Raw genomic sequence first — 20,330 nt, forward strand, 5'->3', positions numbered from 1 at the left:
TCCCCCCTCCCAGCTCCAGGCCTGGGAGAAGCTCTGGACCTTGCTCACCACCAGAGTTTCCCTTCCCGGACGGCAGTGTCTAGGGGGTGCCGGGAATCTCTGCACCCCATGCACACCCCCCCACAGCCTGGCTTGCACAGGGAGGGGGAAGGTGTGGCAATGACATAAAGGGAGAGCCCTTCCCAGGTGGGACGTCTCTAAGCCTGCCCCTCTAACCTCTTCTGCCCAGTATCCGTGCCCCTATGCCAGTCTTAGCCTCACATTGCCCTTAGGTCAGTCAGGGCCTGCTCTGAACCCCCCTCCCACCCACTGGGAACATTGCCCTCTACCCGCAGCGAGGGAAGGAGGGAGAACCCCTCGTGGGGATTGATCTTGTGGTTCTTAGCCAGTGAGTCAGAGTTCTCTGCACGCACACCACTCCATCCCTCCCTCCTGGATGAGAAGGAGCCCCAGAATCTACTTCTCACCAGCTCCTGGAGGTTCTAAAGTTCATTCCTGGATACGGACCCAGTCTGGGCATGGGCCAGAAGTCTGCTGGTCACCTGGGACGGGGATGGGCATTTGTCCGGAGAGAGGGTGGGGAAGGAAAAGGAGCAGGAGGAGGGGTTTGCCCCCTGGACTGGAGGGGAAGGGGCTTTAGGCCATGAGAGGGGTAAGTCATGGGCAGTGCAGACCTTGCACAAGACTTGGTAGCACGGTGGATACAAAGGTGACCAAATGACCCTGCCCCCAATTTGCTCCCAGCCTAGGAAGAGAGACTGTGTGTAGACTGCATGGGAGCAGGTAATGCCTCCAAAGCAAGTGCAGTTCAGGAAGCAGCTAGACTTGATAGGTGAGGACATTTTTGACCACTCACTCACTCACTCATTCATTCATTCATTCAAGTAGTTATTCAACATGGGGCCCCTGCCTTCAGGATGTTTCCATTCTAATGGAGATACAGGTGATTAGAGTGTGAGCCCAGGAGTGCCCAGAACCCAGTGTGGGCACGGAGGGGACTGTGAAGGCCAAGGGTCAGGACAAAGTCGCCCAGAAGAAACTGTCTTTTTTTAAAAATTTTAATTTAATTTATCTTTGTCATCTTTCTTGAGGTGCAAATTACATACAACAAAATGTACCCATTTTAAGTGTACAGTTCAATCACAAGATATATGTCCCCAGAGAACTGGCACTCCAAAAGGTTCCCTTGTGTCCTTACCCGGTCAGCCTGCCCCACCCCTGGTCCCAGGCAACTAGTGACCTGTCACTGTAGGTTAGACCATCCCCCCACTACAGTTGCATGTAAGTGGAGTCCCACAGAATGTCGCCTTCTGTGTCTGGCATCTTTCCTCATTGTGACTGAGTTTGGCTGTGTTGCTGTGAATGTCAGTAATTCATTCCTTTTTCTTACTGAGCAGTTAGAGGAGGTGAGGGTGAGCTGAATTTTGGAGGGTAACTTAGTCCGATAAACAAAGGGAGGAAGGGCATTCCAGCGAAGGGACCATGCAAGAAAAGGCCAGAGGCTGCAGGGGCATGGGCTGGGCAAAGCTGGGGGGTGTAGGGAGGGAGAGAGACTGGCCGTCTCATTGTTTTCCTTCTCCTCCTTGGGCCTCTTTCCTGTTACCATCACCTTGTCTAGCCAGTGAGGGCTGGGTCTGGCTTTCACAAGCCAGACCATTTCCTTCTGGCTGGTTTGGGCTCCCCAGGGAGGGCTGAGGCCAGGGCAGGGCCTGAGATACTCGCACCGGGTTCTCTGGGGCTGGACATGCATTACGGGGCCACAGAATATCACATCTATGCACGCTGCTGCTTGGGGGCTCTGGGGTTCCTGCGGGCTCCCCCGGGCTTGTGTTTTCCTCTATGGGGTATCTGATAAAACTCATTTGGAGGGGCACCTGGGTAGCTCAGTGGTTAAGCCTCTGCCTTCGGCTCAGGTCATGATCTCAGGGTCCTGGGATCGAGTCCCGCATTGGGCTCTCTGCTCTGCGGGGAGCCTGCTTCCTCCTCTCTCTCTGCCTGCCTCTCTGCCCACTTGTGATCTCTCTCTCTGTCAAATAAATAAAATCTTAAAAAAAAAAAAAAAAAGTTGAAACCACTTAGATTTAAAAAAAAAAAAAAAAAACTCATTTGGAAACATCTTGATCTTGTCTGAGGGGCAAAAGGCACTCACTGCCCACACCCTGACCTGAGAGAGGCAGGTATGATGGCCGTCGGGGCCCTTCTGCTCTGGCCTGCGGGGCGCAGGGTCTCAGCACGCCCTCTGTGGAACTTGTGCTGGGCTCAGCATCAGCCTGAGGTCACACAGAGTTGACACCACGCCTGTCCTGCCCCCATCCCGCCCAGCGGCTGGGCTCCACTCCCGCTGCTGGGAGCACAGATGAGCTTGTCAGTGTGGCCACGAGGGCCGGAGCGGGTTGTCCAACATGGCTGGAATGTGTTTCCTGTGGCTTGGAACTTTGGAGGCCAGACTGAGGCCAAAAGAGGTGGCCAAGATGGCCTGATGGGAAGCTGTCTTAGAGACAGCAGCCGCAGCGGGCTCACCCTTGATTTCTGTCTCTGTCCTATCCATCCTGACCCTGGCCACCCTTCGTGCCTATGGCCCCCCTCTTTGCTGGCCCAGGTTACCCTTTACCTGCCCGTGGTCCCCTGTCTACTGCCTTGTGTCCTGGATGACCCTTACTTTCTTGAAGGAAGACGAGTCAGTCATCACTTACCAAAGTGATTTTAATGTTGTCTATTTATTTGAGGATTCTTACAGACTCAGTGAATTTGCAGGGTTGGGCTCTGAGGCCTATAAGGGTGAATGGGGCTTTGGGGAAACAGAGTCAAAATGAGTAGTTCAGCCCCAGCCTGACTCTCTTAGCCAAACCACATCTGAGTAAACCACTCCACGGCTTTGGGGTGGGACTCTGGGTCCTGCTTGAAGTGAGGGGAGGGGTCCTGGGCTTGGCGGGGGCTGGAGAACGTGACCATCGACTGTGTGATCTCCCGCAGGTGGCCCACGGGCTGCAGGCGTATGATGGCTTGTCTCTGCCTGAGGATGCAGAGACGGTGTCGGCGGGCCGGGCTGGCTGGAGCTACTCAGACCTCTCTGACGACGAGGACTTGCTGGCTGACGAGGCCTCTGGAGGTGAGCAGAAGGTTCTGGTGGCAGGGAGCAGAAGAGGTGAGGGGGTGGAGGCGGGGTTCTTCCCAGTGGTCCTTAGAGAGGCCCCAGGAAGCTGGCCCAAGGGGGTGACTCCAGAGATGATGGCATCCTAAGCCTCGTCCGGATCCTCCACTCACAACCTATGTGACCCTGGGATGACAGCTGCTCCCCACAGCCCAGGATGATGAGGACCAACAGGGAGGTGGCAGACAAGGCACAGCAGAGGACAGTGACCGTCCCCTACTGCACCCTGGCCTGGCCTCGCCTGGTGGCCGGTGTGACCGGCCCGTCCCATCCCAGCGTGGGCAGACAGGTCCCCAGAGTGTGTGGCCTTGGTCCGTGCCCTCTCGATGGAGGCTTCTGAGAGGACTTTTCCCGGCCAGCCTCCCCAGGCATGGGGAGGAGGTGACAGTTCTCAACTTTCATGACCTGGCGCATGACATGCCAGGGCCCTGAACCGTGCCCGACACCCAGTAGATACCCAACAAATGCCTGTTGCCACATAAACCTCTCTTCTGCTTGCAGATGGCCTGGGGAGCGGGGACCTGGGCAGCGGGGACTTTCAGATGGGTAAGTTGCTGAAGGTATAGGCCCCCCTTCCTGCTCCCCACAGAAGCCCCAAAGCAGGTCTTTCCCACCACAGAGGTCCTGTCTCGGAGCCGAGGGCCTCAAGGGCTCCATGGGCCTGCCGTGCAGGTGGTCTCTTACTTGCCCAGTGACAATCATGTGACATGATTGGCAGGTCCCCACGAGTCGGGATGGCTGGGCTGTGTGGTCGTTTGTGCCCAAGGGACAAGGCTAAGGGCCACAGGCAGGATATGTCCAGTTATAATAGGTGCTGAAAGCCAGACATGCAGCATTCAAAGGAAAATTCTCATCTCCCAGGGCAACTCCACTGTGAGGTCCTTTCCCAGATCCCTTCTTGGGGGTGCAGAGCTGGGGACCCCGGGAGGGGATGGCCAGGTAGGGGTGCTCTTTGGCACAGGACATTTGGTCAGGCCAACTAGGGGTGGAAGTAGCCTCATCCTGGACCTGGGAGGGACCCCACCTTTAGGTTGGGTCACCTGCTGGGAAGCCAAGGGTTCCTGTGTTGGGGAAGAGGGCTGGGCTTGGTGGAGAGAAGAGAATCAGGCCTCCATCAGCTGCTCATGCTGCCAGCACTCGGTGCACAGTGGAGCTGGGGCCAGGCCAGCACTGGGCCTCAGAGTCCCTCCTTCTTCCAACCCCAGCATTCCGGGTAGAGAAGGAACTATTGGATGGCAAAGCCCAGCAGCTCCGTATGGTTCCTGCTGCCTTCTCTGGAAGCCAGCGCTGAGCACTCTGTGGTCAGGGCCAAGGGTGGAGCTCAGCTCAGGCGGCCACACGGCAGCCAGTGGCTTCCACAGGGGTGGGCCTGCACCTCTCCAGGGTGGTGACCCTCCCTTTGGTGTATCGGGGGCATCCACATGCCCGAGAGTGGTGTCCTACCTGGGCAAGTACAGACAGGAGGGTTGGCCCCTGCATGTCTTGGTCCTGACCATGACCTCCCAGCCCCTGGAACTCGGATCCTGCCTGAAGCTTTTCCCCATGTAGGTCCTTCTAGGGCTGTAGGATGCCTGGGAGCTGCCTCTTGCTAAAGCGAGGCCTGTCTGTGGAGGCCCTGGTCCTGTCCCTACTTTCCGTTTGGAAATGTCTGTGGCCCCTGCCGTGGGGCTGTCAATCACCACAGCTCTGAGGAGCCCTTGCCAGCCTTCCTCCCCCGTGAGAGGCAGCTGCAAGGGTAGGAGGCGTCAGAGGTGGGAGAAGGGGTGGGGAATGGAGAGCAGCAGCTGGGCAGGGCCTGCTAGCCGGGCAGAGGTCTGTGCTTGTGAGTGGGTCCTATCCGTGGGAAGACACAGGGCCTCAGACCCTCCAGGCCTGGCCCTGGCATCAGCCCGCCACCCTTGGGGCAGGTCCAGGCAGCTGGGCCGAGTCTGAGACCTGGAGTCAGCAAGTGGGTCTGCCATTCCCAGGGTCTCTGTGTGCTCACTTCAGCCTTGCCCCAGGGCAGTGTCCTCCCCATGCTGGGAAGCAGGGGAAGCAAAGGCCATCAGAGATGGGGCCATGTCGTCCATGCCCCTTGCCTGGGGCCCAGCCCCGTACCCTGAAGCTGAGCCCCTGAGATGGTACCCTAGCCCACTCCTGCAGCCTCTGGCCCTGCCCCACTTTTTGTGTGCCAGTACCCCAACGTGGCAGACAGCCCCTCACTCTGACGTCCCCTCTCTGGGATCCCCGCCCACCTCCTCTCACCTCTCTGGCCTGAGCTGACACCTGTCTGGGTCTCCTGCTCCCCTCCTCCCCTGCCTTGGCCTGTCTCTATCCTCTTTGTCTCATCTGTGCTTTGTCCTTCTGTCTCCTTCTGTCTTTCTCCATCTCTGTCTTTCCTTCTCTCCCTTCTTCTGTGTCTCAAACCTTGCTCTCATTCTTCCCCTGTTTTCTCTCTGCATCCCTGTCATTTCCTCCTGTCTGTCTGTTTCTGTCTTTTCCCATCTCCATCTCTCCCTCTGGTCCCCTCTCCCTCCCTTGCTGTCCTTCCTGGCCACTCTCTCTGCAACTCTGCTCTGCAGGCCCCGGACTACCCTCCTGTGGCTGGTGGGGAGTCTCCTCCCAGTTTAAGTGAGGCCAGGGTGACCTGGGGGTGTCCCTCTGTCTCCCTCCCCATTCCCTGCCCCACCCCCCGCTCTCCCTCTCCCCTTCCTCCCCAGCCTCTATTTTATCACATGCAAGGTTCTGAGGGACTTTCTTTTTGAGTCTGAGGGCCTGGCCGGTCCCTGCCCAGGACATAGCCAGGCCCCATCTAAACACAGTGGGAGGGTCCCCTAGTGTTCCCCCACCCTGGGCACTGCTAGGACAGGGATGAATGCAGCCACCCCCCTGGGAACAAGGCTCTAGAGGCTGCAGGCCACTTGCACTCCCCTCAGGACTGGCTGATTCTGGGCCCACCCAAGGGACCCAGGGGCCCTCAGGGCTGGGGTTCAGGGGCTTGGGTGTGTGGCAGAGGAGTTTCGCAACAGGGAGTTGATGGGATAGTTGCTTCGGGGCAGGGGTGGTCCCGTGTGTGTTCCCCACCCCCACCTGGGCACAGGCAGCTCCTGGCCTCCTGCTCCTCCAGCCTCTGTCTCCAAGTGAGGTGTCTGGTTCAGGTCAAGATGAGGGCCAGGAGGGAGATGGCTGGCCAGGGTGGGCACCCAGAGAGCACACCCACCCCGGGCAGCTTCACTCTCTTACAATACCCTCAGCTCTGGGGCCTGGTTCCTGGAACAGACAGGGCTTTACCTTCTGCCCTCAGCCCTCAGACACTGGTCGTAGGGAGGCAGTTCAGGGTGGAAGAGGGAGGGTGCTTGCCCTGACCTACCCCTGGTCTGGGAGAAGGAGGAGGAGGCAGGGGTGGGGTCAGCCTGGAGGGTCTGTGCCCTTCCCAGGGCCCAGGAGAAAGGGGCTTTGTGGAGCCCCAGCCCCCTCCCCCAGGATCGAGCACATTCCTGGGCAGAGGCCTGGCCTCCTCGCCCGCGCTGGGCCATGGGGCTGAGGCCAGGGGCTGGAGGGGCTCTCAATGGGCCTCTGTGCCTGTTCACAAGGGGCCTCTGTGGCCGAGCTCACGGCCTCCACGCTTCGACCCACAGAGCCCCACCCACCCGGCACCCAGGAGCCCAGCCCAGCATGGTCCCTGTGTTTCAGGGCACGAGCACCCTCCCTCAGTGTAGGAGTCCCCTCCTGCCCCATCCTGACACCCCAGGGCTTGCTTAGCCCAGGCCACAGAGGGAGAGGGTCCTTGCTCGGGGGGCGTGTGCACCTGGGGGCCTGGCCGAGTGCAGGGGCACAGGGAATGGGCCTTGTGGTCAGGCCCACCCAATACTACCCCCTGTTCTACCGGCCTCATCCTGTCATCAGTCCCCTCTCTGAGCCACTTCTGCCTCAGGGCCTTTGTAGCTGCTGTACCCTCTACCCAGAATGCTCTTCCCCCAGATTCTTCTCCATGGCTCACTCTCTTCCTTCAGGGATCCCCTTTGAGGAGAGTCCTTCCCTGGCCCCCCCGGAACATAGCACCCTACCCCGACCCCAGCACACCCTCTGCCCCAGCCCTGGTTCTTTCCCCAGAGGCCATATATTTCTTGCTCATTTGTTTCCTTTCTCCTCCCACTAGAAAATCATCTCCGTGGGGACAGGAATGGTCATATGTGGAGTTCACGGCCAGACCCTCTGCCCTGAGAACACCACCAACCACGTACTAGGCCCTCAATATAGATTTGTTAGAGGAATAAATGCCTCTCTCAGATGAGAGGTAATAAAACCAAATCCATCCCTCGGGTTTGTTGTAAAGACCAGAGACAATAATTAGAGGTAACCCAGGCGGCCCCGAGTACTCACCCAGCACGGTCATAAATGTACTTTACGTTTCTGAGCTTAAGCCTCACAAGAACCCTCGGGGGTGGGGACTGCTGTTACACACATTTTACACGAGGGCACTGAGGTTCATCCTCGGGGGTGAAGCGTGTCACACGAGGTCACAGGGCTGTAAATGGCAGTTTTACTCCAGCAGCTAAGCTGTTAACTACAACACTGCCTCTCACACAGTAAGAGCTCACGTTATCTGGAACCGACTGTGTGCCGGGGTCCGTCCTAAGCATTTACACATATTTCAATATTTGTAACTCATTAACTTGGCATTTATAATTAACACTTAAATTCAGGAACATTATAAGATTTAATGCCTAAAATGTCTTGTACATAGTAGGGGCTCAAGAAACAGTGTGTGTGTGTGTGTGTGTGTGTGTGTGTGCACGCGCACGCGCATGTGTGTGCACGTACACACTAGTCTATGTGTGTATGTGCACATACGCACTAGTCTATGTATACAGTCAACATATTTTATAGACCAAGTCAGCGTCTACTACATGCCAGGCTCTGTTCTAAGAGCCCCATATGAGTGCTTATGTGTGCATGTATATGATCATTCCCAGGTCATATTAACTCATATTTATAGCTGCTCCGTGAACTCATGAACATTGTATGTAATGTGTATAAAACATTATACAGGGGCGCCTGGGTGGCTCAGTGGGTTAAGTGTCTGCCTTCGGCTCAGGTCATGATCCCAGGGTCCTGCGATCCAGCCCCACACTGGGCCCACTGCTCAGCGGGAAGCCTGCTTCTCCCTCTCCCACACCCTCTGTGCTTTCTCTCTCTTTCTCTCTCCCTCCTGTCTCTCAAATAAATAAATAAATCTTTAAAAAAACAACAGCAACAAAACTTTATACATATCATGGGGCACCTGGGTGGCTCAGATGTTAAGCATCTGCCTTCGGCTCAGGTCATGGTCCCAGGGTCCTGGGATCGAGCCCTGCGTTGGGCTCCCTGCTCAGTGGAGAGCCTGTTTCTCCCTCTCCCACTCCCCTTGCTTGTGTTCCCTCTCTCGCTGTCTTTCTCTCTCTCTCCATCAAATAAATAAATAAAATCTTTTAAAAAACCCGACTTTATACATATCATATATGTATAGTAGGTGCTTAGGAAACAGTCGTGTGTGAACGCCCACACTAATCTGAAATGAATTTATTAAGTCATCACATCTTAGGCACCAACTATGTGCCAAGCACTACACTGGCTCTGGGGATGCAGGGGTGAATGCGATCCGGGGCTACACTCCTCTTCGGGTTCGTGGTCTAGCAGGGGACAGAAGGGGGGACACCAGTTCCTGATCCTCTAGCACCTGCTCTGTGCCAGGTGCCGCATCTCCGTGCTCGGGGAGATGGTGTATGCGAGCATGATGTCATTTATTCCCTCCAGCTCTCCAGTGCAGTCAATGTAATTAATTAAATTAATTAATATTAAATTAATAATATTAATATTAAAACATTAATATTTATTATTTAACATTTATTGTTAATATTAATTAAAATATTAATATTAAATTAATATCCTCGTTGGACTGAGGAGGAAACAGAAGCTCAGAGAGGTGAGGTCAGTGCTGCAGTGTGGCTGACCTCAGAAGCCGTGGTTTTCACCATGAATCCCTGTAGTCCATGCATCACCGGGCAGGATCTATGCAGTGCAGGGTGGAAGGTGCTCTGATGGGGGGAGCACAGGGGCTGGGGGTCCAGACCAGGTCTCTCTAACATGGCCAGGGTTGAGCAAGGAAGGCAATTCAGGCGGTCTTCTTGGAGTAGGTGATAGTTGAGCCAAGCCCTGCGGGATGAGTAGAACCAGCCACGGAAGAGTGGGGAAGCATGTCTCAGTCACTCGTGGCTGATCCCTGTGCCAGGCCAACCTCTTCTAGAAGCCGGCTCTTTTTATCCAGCATCCTCTGTGCTGCTGGGGGTGGGGGTGGTGTCCTCTTTTGCAACATCACTTAGCTTCTGGGTCAGGCTGCTTCCCTGATGGTTGAAGCCCCCTCACTGGAAGGTGGAGGCCTCGGCTTTGACCTGGGCAGGCCTGCCAGGGCCACTGTGACAAGTACTCATACGGGCAGTGCTGGGCATGGCTGTGGGCACCCAGGGGTCAGCCTGGGCAGAAGGCCTCTAGAGACCATCCCTGAGTTTCCTGCTGCTGGCCTAGCTGCCTGAGGCCACCGCCTACCAGGCCAGGCCCCTCACGGTGACACCCCACTCCTCTCCACAGTTTATTTCCGGGCCCTGGTAAACTTCACCCGCTCCATCCACTACAGCCCCCAGCTGGAGGATGCGGGCTCTGAGGAGTTCCGGGAGGTGTCCGAGGCAGTGGTAGACACGGTGAGGTGAAGGGGAAGGGGCCTGAGAGTGCCCCGAGTATGGGGGGGGGGGCGGCCCTAGGATGAGGTGAAGGTGTCTGGAGGCTGACGGTGCTGTGTCATTCTCCAGCTCGAGTCGGAGTACTTGAAGATTCCTGGGGACCAGGTTGTCAGTGTGGTGTTCATCAAGTGAGAAGGGTCCCCTGGGGGCCGGAGAGGGACCGGGGTGGTGGGGGCAACAAGAAGGGGAAGGAAGAGAAGCCAAATGGAGTGCATCTCTGTTGGTGCAAGTTCAGGAATTTGGGAAGACGGTTTAGACCTTAAATTGCCCCACTCGGGTCCGGGCTGTCCAGGGACAGGGAAAAAGGAGGTCAGGCCTGAGCTTCAGGCTGGGGGCCGAGGGAGGAGCTGAGGCCGCGGGCTTACCAGCTCCCCGGCCCCCCTGCCCCATCCCCAGGGAGCTGGACGGCTGGGTCTTTGTGGAGCTGGACGTGGGCTCGGAAGGGAACGCGGACGGGGCTCAGATTCAGGAGGTGCTGCACAAGGTCATTTCCAGCGGCTCCATTGCCTCCTACATCACCTCCCCCCAGGGCTTCCAGTTCCGTCGCCTGGGTACAGGTAAGCCCATCCCAGGACCTGGGGCACTTCCTCATGTCTCAGACTTGTGGGGGCCCCTTCCAGGGTCCCCACCATGGGCTCTTCTAGCGTGGGGCCTGTACACCACTAGGGACAGGGAGCTCACTACCCCATCAGTCTGCTCCCCCAGTCTCTACGCAGCCCTGGCTGGGTTTCAGTGTAATCTTGTAACCTGTTTCCTCGAACAGGTGCCCGATTAGACCCAATTTCTTCTCTCCCCTTCCCTCTCTAGACCTCCATACGCTGACAGTAGGTGAGAATTCCTTTCTACGTACAGTACTTTGAGACCCAAACACTTATGTATTTAATAATAACAGAACAGACATGTATGGAATGCTAACCGGAGGCTAGGCACTCAGTTAAGGCCCTTATGTCCAGCTTCCCATTCAGCCTTCATCATTCCTACGAAGTAGACAGTCTTCCTGTTTTAGAGATTAAGGGACGGAGGCTTCCCTTAAGGGAAGTGGCCTGTCCCATTCACCTAGGCAGCGGTGGAAAAGCCAGAACCGACACCAAGCCCCATGTCCATGCCAGTCTTGCCAGAACCTGTGCTGAGAGGAGATGAGACACTGCAGAGAGATCAAGAAACTGGGCCACAGTCACACAGCTTTCAGATAGAAAGGCCTGGCCTTCGAGTCTCAGTCAGCCCGGGTTTCTTCACACGGCACTGCATCTCCTGTTTTGACTCCCAGACCAGACAGGCCGTGTTCATTCCCCAAAGGCCCTGCTTCTCAGCCCGACTCCATCCCTGTCTCTCCCCCAGGGAAAAGCTCCAAGACATCACCGTCCCTGACTCAGGGGAACCCAGAACTGAACACACTCTTTCCCTACTGTGGGGTCGCCCAATCAGAAAAATTACATTGAAACCATCACCTCCCTTGTTCTTCACACAAAACCCCAAAGAATACACCTAAAGTTCAAGTGTGCTCTTTTGGTATTCCCCAGCCCCAGATCTGAAGATTTCTGGGCACCCAGCCCTCGTCTCCCCACTTTTTAGGGAGGCTCCCCAGCTAGGGATGGTGGGACGGGCCTGGTTTGGCCCCGCAGCCCATGGCTCCCAGGTCCCACGTGGGGCCAGTGCTGATCACACCTTCCTTTCCAGCACAGACACCCCCGCCCCCTCTGGCCGCTGTGGCGGCCGCAGTGACACCAGGTGAGAGTGTAAGCCAGACCTAGGCCCAGCCAGGTACCTGGACGAGTTCCTGGATGGAAGGGAAGGAAGGAGGGCGAGATGGCCGGGCAGAGCCCACAGCCGCCCCTGCAGCCTTTCCCAGCATCCTCCCTGGGCCAGCTTGTGGCCTGCATGCGTGTGATGTGGTGTTCGCATGCGTGTGGTTTGTTAACTGCGTGTGGGGTTTCTGGAAGGCATGGGTGAGGCCACCACCACATGTCCCATGCCCCGTGTGTGCTGTGATATGTCTACCCTGTGCTCCTCTGCCTCGCTGAAGTCTGCCAGAAACCAAATAGCCAGACACAGGGCACCAAAGCCTGCTCCCAGCCACGCAGTGCCTGTGCCACCCACAAGTTCCGCCACGCACACCCCCCCTTCCTCCCCCCGTCCCTCTGACTCTCCTCCTACCCCCGAAGTGCCCCAGGTCTCGCGAGTCTGCACCGAGGCCGAGTTTGCCTGCCACAGCCACAACGAGTGCATAGCCCTGGAGTATCGCTGTGACCAGAGGCCTGACTGCAGGGACATGTCTGATGAGCTCAATTGTGGTGAGGGGCCATCCAGGGCCACAAGGGACCCACAGACACCAGGGGGGCCAGCACGCACCTGGCCCCCAAGTCCAACAGGAGCTGAGAGGGTTTGGTACAGGCAGGGGGGCAGGGATACGGGAGGAGCACGGGCAGGGAGGTATGGGGAGGGCCGGAAGAGCATGGGGGCGAGGGGTGAGGAGCCACATGCCGCCACCCTGTGCCAACACCAGGAGGGCTCTGTCCACAGAGGAGCCAGTCCCAGAGCTCAGCTCCATACCGCCTGCTCTGGTGGAGACACCACAATTAGTGCCCCAGCCGGAGGCGACCACCCCACAGCAGCTCCCAGGCTTGCCCACTCCCCAGCTGCTGGCCCCCAGTCCAGGCAGGCCTCTGCCCTGTGGGCCTCACGAGGCGACCTGCCACAGTGGGCACTGCATCCCCAAACACTACATCTGTGACGGGCAAGAGGACTGCGAAGACGGCAGTGACGAGCTCAACTGCGGTGAGGACCGGCACGGTGGAGAGCCAGGTGTGGGGGACAGGGGAGTGGCCGGGGGAAGCCACTGGTTGAACCTGGCCCGGTCCCCCAGGCCCCGCACCGCCCTGTGAGCCCAATGAGTTCCCCTGTGGGAACGGACACTGCGCCCTCAAGCTGTGGCACTGTGACGGGGACTTTGATTGTGAGGACCGCACCGACGAGGCTGACTGCCGTGAGTGTGCCTGGGGCCCCTCCAATCAGGCCCAGCCTCCCTACCCCAGCCCTGCCTGTAGGATGGTCTGCTCTCCCTGGCCCAGCACACAGGCGCTGGGGACAGACTTGAAGGTTCCTCTCTCTCTGCCCCCAGCGGTGAGGGCTCTCGGCTTTGAACTGAACTTTGTAGGAATCCATATGGCCAGACTGCCTGTGGCTAATGTCTCCTTGTTTCTTTTCTGTACTTTGTTGTCATAGATCTTCTCTGTGTTATTTATGCTTGGGTAGAGGTCAGACAAGTGCCCAAGAGGGCTTGATAACCCGGTGTCCCCTAACGATGGGACGTTTGGCGTATGTGGGAGCCAGAACCTTTCCCTGATGGGCGTAGGGCTTCACAGCGAGCTAGTTCTGACTTTTCTGGACATCCTCTGCCCTGCTCTTCGTCGTCTCCCCATTACCTCGTCCATCATTCATCTGTCCATCCATCCATTCACCCAACTCTCCGTCCATTCGCTGTCTACACAGCCCTTCATCCCTCTGTCCACCCATCAACCTAGCATCCTTCCCTCCTCCTAGCCACCTATCCCCATCTACCCAGCTGACCTCCATCCATCCTTCCAGTCAATGTTAAGGCCATTCTGGGAGTTAAATGGCTGACGCTAGAGAGTCAGACACTCTATCAGGCAGCATCTAGAGTGTCCTTGCCTGTAGGTGAAGCCTGGGGTTTGGTTGTCTGAGATTGAGGATAATTTTCAAACCACTTCTCTGTGATCCCGGGTCACGTGCCTGGGTGCATGTGGACATTCCTTCCATCCGCCGGTCCAGCTCCTCCCTGCCGTCCTCTGCCTTCCCTGCCCCACATAGGTGTCGAGAGAAACAGCAGCATTCTGCAAAATAACAGAGCTTTCTGATGTCCTTCCCGTGGCTCCGAGCTTCCCTGGCCAGACAGCCCCTTGGGAAAGAAAGTAATTGAGGGCTTTAGTTGAAAAGCCCTTCTCAGCTGGGGAAAAAAAATCAAAGGAGGCCAAAAGTCCTTGTTGGCAGAGCCCAGGACAGAGAATGTGAAAGCCGAGTGGCCTTGGGAACTCCTGGACTATTGGGACAGAATCCCCAGGCTGGTCGGTAGATGGCTGCCTCCTGGCTTCCTCTCACTTCCTTCCCTGTGCCCTCTCCTTCCTCGTCTACACCACTCTGCCCGCTCTCTCTGGTCCATGTGTCTGTCTCAAAGTCAGTCTCCCTGAGGAAGGATGTCAGTCACTGTCTACTAAAGATGCCCAGCTGGGGGCCCAGCTGGAGCAGTGAGGATCGGGCTGTGGCAGGCCCCTTGCAAGGCCTTCCTGTGAGAGGGCAACGCATCTGGCATCACCTGGTGTCTAGGGAGGCCGGTCCCTTTGCCTGTGCCTTTGGCAGAGGTCTTGGGCTTCTGAGGCTGGCTGAGTGTGGAGGGAACTGAATGACTGTGCTGTCCCAGGTATAACTCTCTTTGGGTGGGGTGGGGACAGAGTAATGTGATGAGCCATCTGATGGCTGGCTGGTGACAGCTGGCAATGTTGGGGTCACAGTGTGTGGATCTCATCAGGGCAGCTGTGTGTCACGTGGGTGAGAAGAGAGAGTGACCCTGGGGACACCAGGGGAAGGTGGGCAGGGTTGACTGTCAGGTCTGGGTAGGGAGTGGGGGTGATCCTCCCTGAGGGCAGTGCTTGCAGCCCAAACTGCCCGGCTCTGTCCCCTAGCTGCCAAGCGCCCCGAGGACGTGTGCGGACCCACGCAGTTCCGCTGTGTCTCCACGAACACGTGCATCCCGGCCAGCTTCCACTGTGACGAGGAGAGCGACTGTCCCGACCGAAGCGATGAATTTGGCTGCAGTGAGCAGGGGCCCGGGGCCCCGGGGTGGGTTCCCATGGCCCAGTCCACAGTCTCAGCCCTGCTCTCTGCCCCCTCTCCTCCTCCCTTTGCCCTTTACATCCCTCACTCGTGCTCTGGTCTCCCCAGTGCCCCCCCAGGTGGTGACTCCTCCCCAGGAGTTCGTCCAGGCTTCCCGGGGCCAGACAGTGACTTTCACCTGTGTGGCCATTGGTGTCCCCACCCCCATCATCAACTGGAGGCTTAACTGGGGCCACATCCCCTCTCATCCCAGGTATGGTTCTGAGCCCGGGCAGGGCCCAGGGAGATGGGGGACGCTGGGTCAGTGGCGCTGGCCTGATCCCACCACTGTCTCGGGGACTTCCAGGGTGACAGTGACCAGCGAAGGAGGCCGTGGCACGCTGACCATCCGCGATGTGAAAGAGGCAGACCAGGGGGCCTACACCTGTGAGGCCATGAACGCCCGGGGCATGGTGTTTGGCATTCCTGATGGTGTCCTGGAGCTCATTCCAAAGCGAGGTACAGCCGGTGGGCAGACGGGCCCCAGGCATGGTGGGGAGCCGGGGCTGTTTGCTGGTGACCGGCTGCAACCCGCTCCCATGCCACCCGGCAGGGCCCTGCCCCGATGGGCACTTCTACCTGGAGCCCACCGCCTCCTGCCTGCCCTGCTTCTGCTTTGGGGTCACCAGCGTGTGCCAGAGCAGCCGCCGCTACCGGGACCAGATCCGGCTACGCTTTGACCGGCCTGATGACTTCAAGGGTGCGTCATTGGGTGGACAGGTGGGCGGCGCTGTGGGAGTGTGGGGGCAGGCACCAGGCCTAGAGAAGAGGAAGAGAGGGGAGAGTAGCATCCTCAGGCAGCTGGGGCCAGGTTCAAGGACAGGCACAGGGGGGCCTGTAAGAGCAGCACTTCAGGGGAAACACATGTTTTAGGAAAAGCCAAGTCCATACTCGTCTGCCTGCTTGGGTTATGAAGAGGACAGGCTCTGGGGCCAGATCCCTGGTGTAAATCCTGATGTTCTCTTGCTGCCCGTGCCCTTGGTCAAGTGACCGTCTTGTGTCTCCAGTCTCTCATCTACAAAATGGGGAAAAAATAAGAACTACCTCCCACACGGTTGGAAGGACTTACCAGGTTAACCTATATAAGCCACTCAGAATCAAGCTCAGTCCACGCTGAGGGCCCCGTGCATACTCTCTGATGTCCTTGTCATCATTTACAGCAGCGTCATCCCCAGAGACTAAGAGGTGCCCATGTCCCCAGAGCCAGGCTTAGGCATCTTCTCAGCCGGGGGCTGACCTCCAGTTATGCCCGTTACTGTCTGTGTGACCCTTGGCTTCTCCAGGCCTGTTTTCCCGAACCCAAGGGCAGGCAGCCAGATTCCGTTCTCTCTGGCTCTGAGAGGCAGAACGGCATGGGCCCAGACATCACCCGGACCTGGGTTCAAGGCGCAGCCCCCGTTTACTGCCTCACATCAAGCTATATCACATCTCACTTTCTGCATCCCAGGGGATTAAATGCAAGGAGGGCACTTAGCTGCTTCCATAGAAGCCTTGGGCCAGTGCTGTGGCCTGACACACAGTCATCGGACAGCTGGTTGTCCTCGCAGGGTTAGGGCTGTTTTTACTCTTCTGAGAGGCAGTGGGGCTTCCCTAGGGTTACACAGCTGTTTAGAGAGTGTTTCGAGCTGGACCCCAGGCCTGGCTGATCCGACTCAGAATGGTCAGGGTGGGCGGGGCTGAGCAGGTGGCCGGTGCGTGAGCGGTGACTAGGATGCAGGGGACCCGAAAACATCCCTGGAAGAGAAGGAGGAAGGCAGGCCTGGAAGAGTGTGGCCTGGTGTTGGGGGCCTTGTATGGTCATTCTGCAGACAAAAGTAGAGACCCTTCCATGGTTACAGGGCTTGCTTTTACAAGGAAGGGGAGGAGCTAGTGCCACATAGATGTAGTCTTAGCACAAGGAAGGAATTTCTAAGAGTCAAACCTGTCCAGGGTTGGGAGGGACTGCTTTTGAAGGTAATGAGCCTCCCATCCCTTAGAGCTGTTCCGTGTGGCAGCCACTTGCAACAAGTGACCGTTTAAATTAAATTAATCAACTCGGGGCACCTGGGTGGCTCAGTGGGTTAAGCCTCTGCCTTCGGCTCAGGTCATGATCTCGGGGTCCTGGGATCGAGCCCCGTGTCGGGCTCTCTGCTCGGCAGTGAGCCTGCTTCCTCCTCTCTCTGCCTGCCTCTCTGCCTACTTGTAATCTCTCTCTCTCTGTCAAATGAATAAATAAAATCTTTAAAAAAAATTAATCAACTCACCGGCATGCCTGGGTGGCTCAGTTGGTCAAGCCTCTGACTCTTGGTTTTGGCTCAGATCATGATCTCAGAGTTGTGAGATCGAGCCCAACGTCGGGCTCCGTGCCCACCCAGCAGGGAGTCTGCTTGAGATTGTCTCTCCCTCTGCCTCTCCCCATCGTGCATTCGGGCTTTCCCTCTCTCTCTCTCTGTCAAATAAATTGATAAATCTAAAAAAAAAAACATAAATTTTGAGCACCTAGTAGCCCCATATGGCTAGTGGCTACCGTATGAGAGAATACAAGTATAAGACACGTCCATCCTCACAAACATTTTCCTGGATGGTTAGTGCTACCCTAGAGATCTGGAAGCGTGCTGTCGAGAGAATTCCTGTGTGTGTGTGCACGTGTGTGCATGTGTTAGGGCCCCGGGGGGTGTGTTAGGCTAGCCGACCCATCATACTGACAACAGCCATAAGCAGCTCTCTGTGAACACTTCTCTTGTGCTACGTTCTGTTTTAAGCATTTCCTATCAATTTGTTCATTTTATCTTCCTAATAACCTTCTGAAACAAGCCAGGATTACTTCCATTTTACAGATGGAAACTGAGGCCTCTCCTCAGACTCACACATCTGGAGGGTGGTAGACCCGGGACTTGGCATCCGTTCTTCAGCCCTGGGTCGCTCTCTACTGCCCCCTGAGGGCCATTCCTACCCTGACAGTCCGTGGAGACGTCCTCAAACGGAAGGCTCTGAGAAGTCCCGCTACAAAGAATCCCCTTGACCTTTTTTTGACACTGTGTTTCCTAAATGGTTTCCCGTCATCATTCTCCAGCATTGACTTTGCCCAGAGCATGCTTTGGGAAATGCTGCTCCAAAACCGTAGGGAAGAAAAAAAACTGGGGTTTTTTGTGTGTGTTTTTTTGACTTGGGGGAAGACACTAAAGTTCTCTTTAAGTCAGATTTTTCCCAGAACTTTCCTATCTCTCTGGATAACTGCCTTTCAAGGCGGGTGTCTCTGGCAGGCATGCACTGTGGCCCTCACCCCTCTGTCTTGCTGTCAACAGGCGTGAACGTGACCATGCCTGCGCAGCCCGGCGTGCCACCCCTCTCCTCCACACAGCTGCAGATCGACCCTGCTCTGCAGGAGTTCCAGCTGGTCGACCTGTCCCGACGATTCCTGGTGCATGACTCTTTCTGGACTCTGCCCGAGCAGTTCCTGGGCAATAAGGTGAGGGACCAGCCTCGGCTGCTCCAGGCAGTAGAAAGGCCAAGCTGCCCTCCTATGCCCAGAACCTGCCTGGGTGCTCTGCTCCCTCTGAAGCTGGTAGGTGGCAAGACAGACTCCGCTCTGGGGGAAAGCGTTCAGAGTAAGGTGTCTGTCCACCACGCTCAGGTTGGAAGGAATGCTGACTCAGCCTTTAAAAAGGTGCTCCTGGACCATTCCCCCACACCTGAGACAGGGTCAGTGTTCCTCCTCTGGCCTCCCTGGGCAACTTTTATTCTACCAACCACATCGGACCGAGTACCCTCAAGGCAGAGCCAAGTCCCACCCATCTCTGCTTCCCTGTGTCCAGCTCTGTGCCAGGCATACAGTGAGCGCCAGGCATACAGAGGGAGGAGAAAAGGCCAAGTGGACCCAGAGCAGGCATCAGGTCGCGGCCCCACCCCCGGCCGGCTTCCCTGCCCTGAGCTGCCCTATCTTGACCAGGTGGACTCCTACGGGGGCTCCCTGCGCTACAAGGTACGCTACGAGCTGGCCCGTGGCATGCTGGAGCCAGTGCAACGGCCGGATGTGGTCCTCGTGGGCGCCGGATATCGCCTCTTCTCCCGAGGGCACGTGCCCACCCAGCCCAGCACTCTGAACCAGCGCCAGGTTCAGTTCTCCGAGGTGTGTGGTGCCTGAGCTCTCAGGGCCCGGGGCAAAGGTGCTACAGGCTGGGCAGGTGCTAACGTGGGCTGCCTCCACACACCTTTGTTCGTGTCCAGGAGCACTGGGTCCACGAGTCCGGCCGGCCCGTGCAGCGGGCTGAGATGATGCAGGTGCTACAGAGCCTGGAGGCCGTGCTCATCCAGACGGTGTACAATGCCAAGATGGCCAGCGTGGGACTGAGTGACATTGCCATGGACACCACTGTCACCCACTCCACCAGCCACGGCCCGGCCCACAGTGTAGAGGAGTGCAGGTACCTGACTTGGCAGGGCTCGGAACCACAGAGTCCCCAGTGAAGATAGGGAGAAACAGCAGGGCCTCACAGTTCCTATAACCACTGTCTTTGTCCTGCCCCCGCAGATGCCCCATCGGCTATTCTGGCTTATCCTGCGAGAGCTGTGATGCCCACTTTACCCGGGTGCCTGGCGGGCCCTATCTGGGCACCTGCTCAGGCTGCAACTGTAATGGGCACGCCAGCGCTTGTGACCCTGTGTATGGCCACTGCCTGGTGAGTAGTGCCCATTGGCATTTGGACACTGGCTAGGGGCTGGGGACACAGACAGGGTGGGAGGCCCAGGCTAAAGCCTCTTTGTGCCCACCAGCTCAGCATGAGCCTCTGGTGTGACTGCCATGGCTGCCAGATAAACTATCATGACCTCTGGATGCATTAACAGGGGTATAACATCCAGATAAGGGAGGTGAATGTTCTACTCTCTTCCACCTTGGTCAGAACAGTCTTGGAAAGTACTATGTTAAGGATGGTCCTTAGCAAGACAGCACTAAGGGGGAAAAACCTGGAAATCATATGTATTTCTAAGGAATAGGGGAGGGGGCTGGGATTATGGAGCTGACAGAAGACAAGGCTCAAACAGAGAAAGCTACCATCTTCAAATTCCCCAAGAGCTGCGTAGGGTAAAAAAAAAAAAACAGATTCTAGAGGGCTGAAATGGCCAGCAGGTTAGAAGAAGGAGACGGGTTTTTTAAAGCAGGCATTTAGAACCTTCTGTGAGGGGCGCCTGGGTGGCTCAGTGGGTTAAAGCCTCTGCCTTCGGCTCAGGTCATGATCCCAGGGTCCTGGGATCGAGCCCCGCATCGGGCTCTCTGCTCAGCAGGGAGCCTGCTTCCTCCTCTCTCTCTCTGCCTGCCTCTCTGCCTACTTGTGATCTCCGTCAAATAAATTAAAAAAAAAAAAAAAAAAAGGTTGAGACTAGATCCCAACAGTTGTTTAGAACCTTCTGTGAACAGGCTGCCCACGTGAGGTGACGAATTCCCCATCAGGATGCAGCTGGCTGCTCTGCTGTCTGCAGGGCAGTGGAGTAATCCCAGCATGCTGGAGGAGGCTGGGCCAGCCTCAAAGGTCCACGCTCAGAATCCAGTGTGGCCCTAT

General features: G+C 56.9%; 1 protein-coding gene across 1 annotated transcript in view; it reads left to right on the plus strand.

Moving 5' to 3' along the window:
* LOC111154824 (heparan sulfate proteoglycan 2) overlaps positions 1 to 20,330 on the plus strand; it is a 99,022-nt gene that overhangs the window by 30,335 nt on the left and 48,357 nt on the right. The window contains exons 2-17 of the mRNA XM_022514749.1: positions 2,974 to 3,109; positions 3,653 to 3,697; positions 9,758 to 9,867; positions 9,976 to 10,034; positions 10,303 to 10,463; positions 12,069 to 12,197; positions 12,427 to 12,681; positions 12,770 to 12,889; positions 14,604 to 14,735; positions 14,863 to 15,007; positions 15,101 to 15,252; positions 15,347 to 15,493; positions 18,078 to 18,241; positions 18,722 to 18,901; positions 19,000 to 19,196; positions 19,304 to 19,451. Of these exons, the coding sequence (XP_022370457.1) occupies positions 2,974 to 3,109; positions 3,653 to 3,697; positions 9,758 to 9,867; positions 9,976 to 10,034; positions 10,303 to 10,463; positions 12,069 to 12,197; positions 12,427 to 12,681; positions 12,770 to 12,889; positions 14,604 to 14,735; positions 14,863 to 15,007; positions 15,101 to 15,252; positions 15,347 to 15,493; positions 18,078 to 18,241; positions 18,722 to 18,901; positions 19,000 to 19,196; positions 19,304 to 19,451 (2,280 nt within the window). The remainder of the gene's footprint in view (positions 1 to 2,973; positions 3,110 to 3,652; positions 3,698 to 9,757; positions 9,868 to 9,975; positions 10,035 to 10,302; positions 10,464 to 12,068; positions 12,198 to 12,426; positions 12,682 to 12,769; positions 12,890 to 14,603; positions 14,736 to 14,862; positions 15,008 to 15,100; positions 15,253 to 15,346; positions 15,494 to 18,077; positions 18,242 to 18,721; positions 18,902 to 18,999; positions 19,197 to 19,303; positions 19,452 to 20,330) is intronic.

Source organism: Enhydra lutris, unplaced genomic scaffold, assembly GCF_002288905.1.
Source record: "Enhydra lutris kenyoni isolate GAN:26980312 unplaced genomic scaffold, ASM228890v2 scaffoldscaffold38, whole genome shotgun sequence".
NCBI classification, from domain to species: domain Eukaryota; kingdom Metazoa; phylum Chordata; class Mammalia; order Carnivora; family Mustelidae; genus Enhydra; species Enhydra lutris.